Source organism: Limulus polyphemus, unplaced genomic scaffold (genome assembly GCF_000517525.1).
Source record: "Limulus polyphemus unplaced genomic scaffold, Limulus_polyphemus-2.1.2 Scaffold3279, whole genome shotgun sequence".
NCBI classification, from domain to species: Eukaryota; Metazoa; Arthropoda; class Merostomata; order Xiphosura; family Limulidae; genus Limulus; species Limulus polyphemus.
The window spans coordinates 112,536-113,453 of record NW_013668889.1 but is presented as its reverse complement, the minus strand read 5'-3'; the positions used below and the strand labels follow the sequence as shown (position 1 = coordinate 113,453).

At 31.8% G+C, this 918-nt stretch overlaps 1 protein-coding gene across 1 annotated transcript in view; it reads left to right on the top strand.

Annotated features, from left to right (window-relative positions):
• The window catches only part of LOC106469058 (BRISC and BRCA1-A complex member 2-like), a 38,695-nt gene that overhangs the window by 20,723 nt on the left and 17,054 nt on the right, over positions 1-918 (top strand). Inside the window, exon 5 of the mRNA XM_022397459.1 lies at positions 284-358. Within this exon, the coding sequence (XP_022253167.1) occupies positions 284-358 (75 nt within the window). The remainder of the gene's footprint in view (positions 1-283; positions 359-918) is intronic.

Below are 918 nucleotides of genomic sequence, written 5' to 3'. Positions count from 1 at the left end.
AAAAGTAGCAGGAATGACTTCATACAGAATGAATATACAAAATGGCAAGAATAAGTGTCACAGCATGAATGTCAAAATGGCAGGAATAAGTGTCACAGCATGAATGTCAAAATGGCAGGAATGACTGATACAGAATGAATGTCAAAGTGGCAGGAATGAATGTTACAGCATGAATGTCAAAGTGGCAGGAATGAGTGGCACAGAATGAAAAATGTCGAAGTGGTAAAAGTCAGTGATGCAGAATAGACATTCTTAAATTAACATTTGATGGTTTTACTTTTAGAACAGAAATGGTCCAGTGAACTTCCTGATCAGGCTGCCTGTGGATTTTTCTAAGATACCCCCAGTTCTCACAAGGGTTAGTCACATACCTAGCTTAAGGTTTTGGTCTTGGGCTCTTTAAATGAAATTTTAATCAATCTGATTTGATTTTCTTTGCTTTCTAAAGATTTCATGAATGTTATGTTTGAGAAACATTGTAAACTCTAATAGGTAAATTAATATTTAACATGCAAGGGAAACCTTAAGGAAATCATCAAAAATAATAATCTTATCAATTGTCTTAGGGACATTATGTAAAATATATTACTGCTAATAGACAGCTGTGTTATCTGTTTTATTGTGATATTATATCACACATATTTAACTACAAATAAGTAACTTGCGGTGTAATAATTTTATTAACCTTTTCAAGACGGGTCATGGGTGAAAGGCCATGCCATCTCATTTGGTGACTTGCATTAAAAATTTTATTGAACTACTATTTCATGAATTTGTCAATAAGTTTGTTATCAAACTGTAGATTATAATTCAAATTTTAGTACTATGGCTTACTCAATTTCTTAATTTAAAAGTAAATATTAGAAAACACAGATAAACATCAATTCTTATGTATTACGTGGTATGTTGAATGCAGCA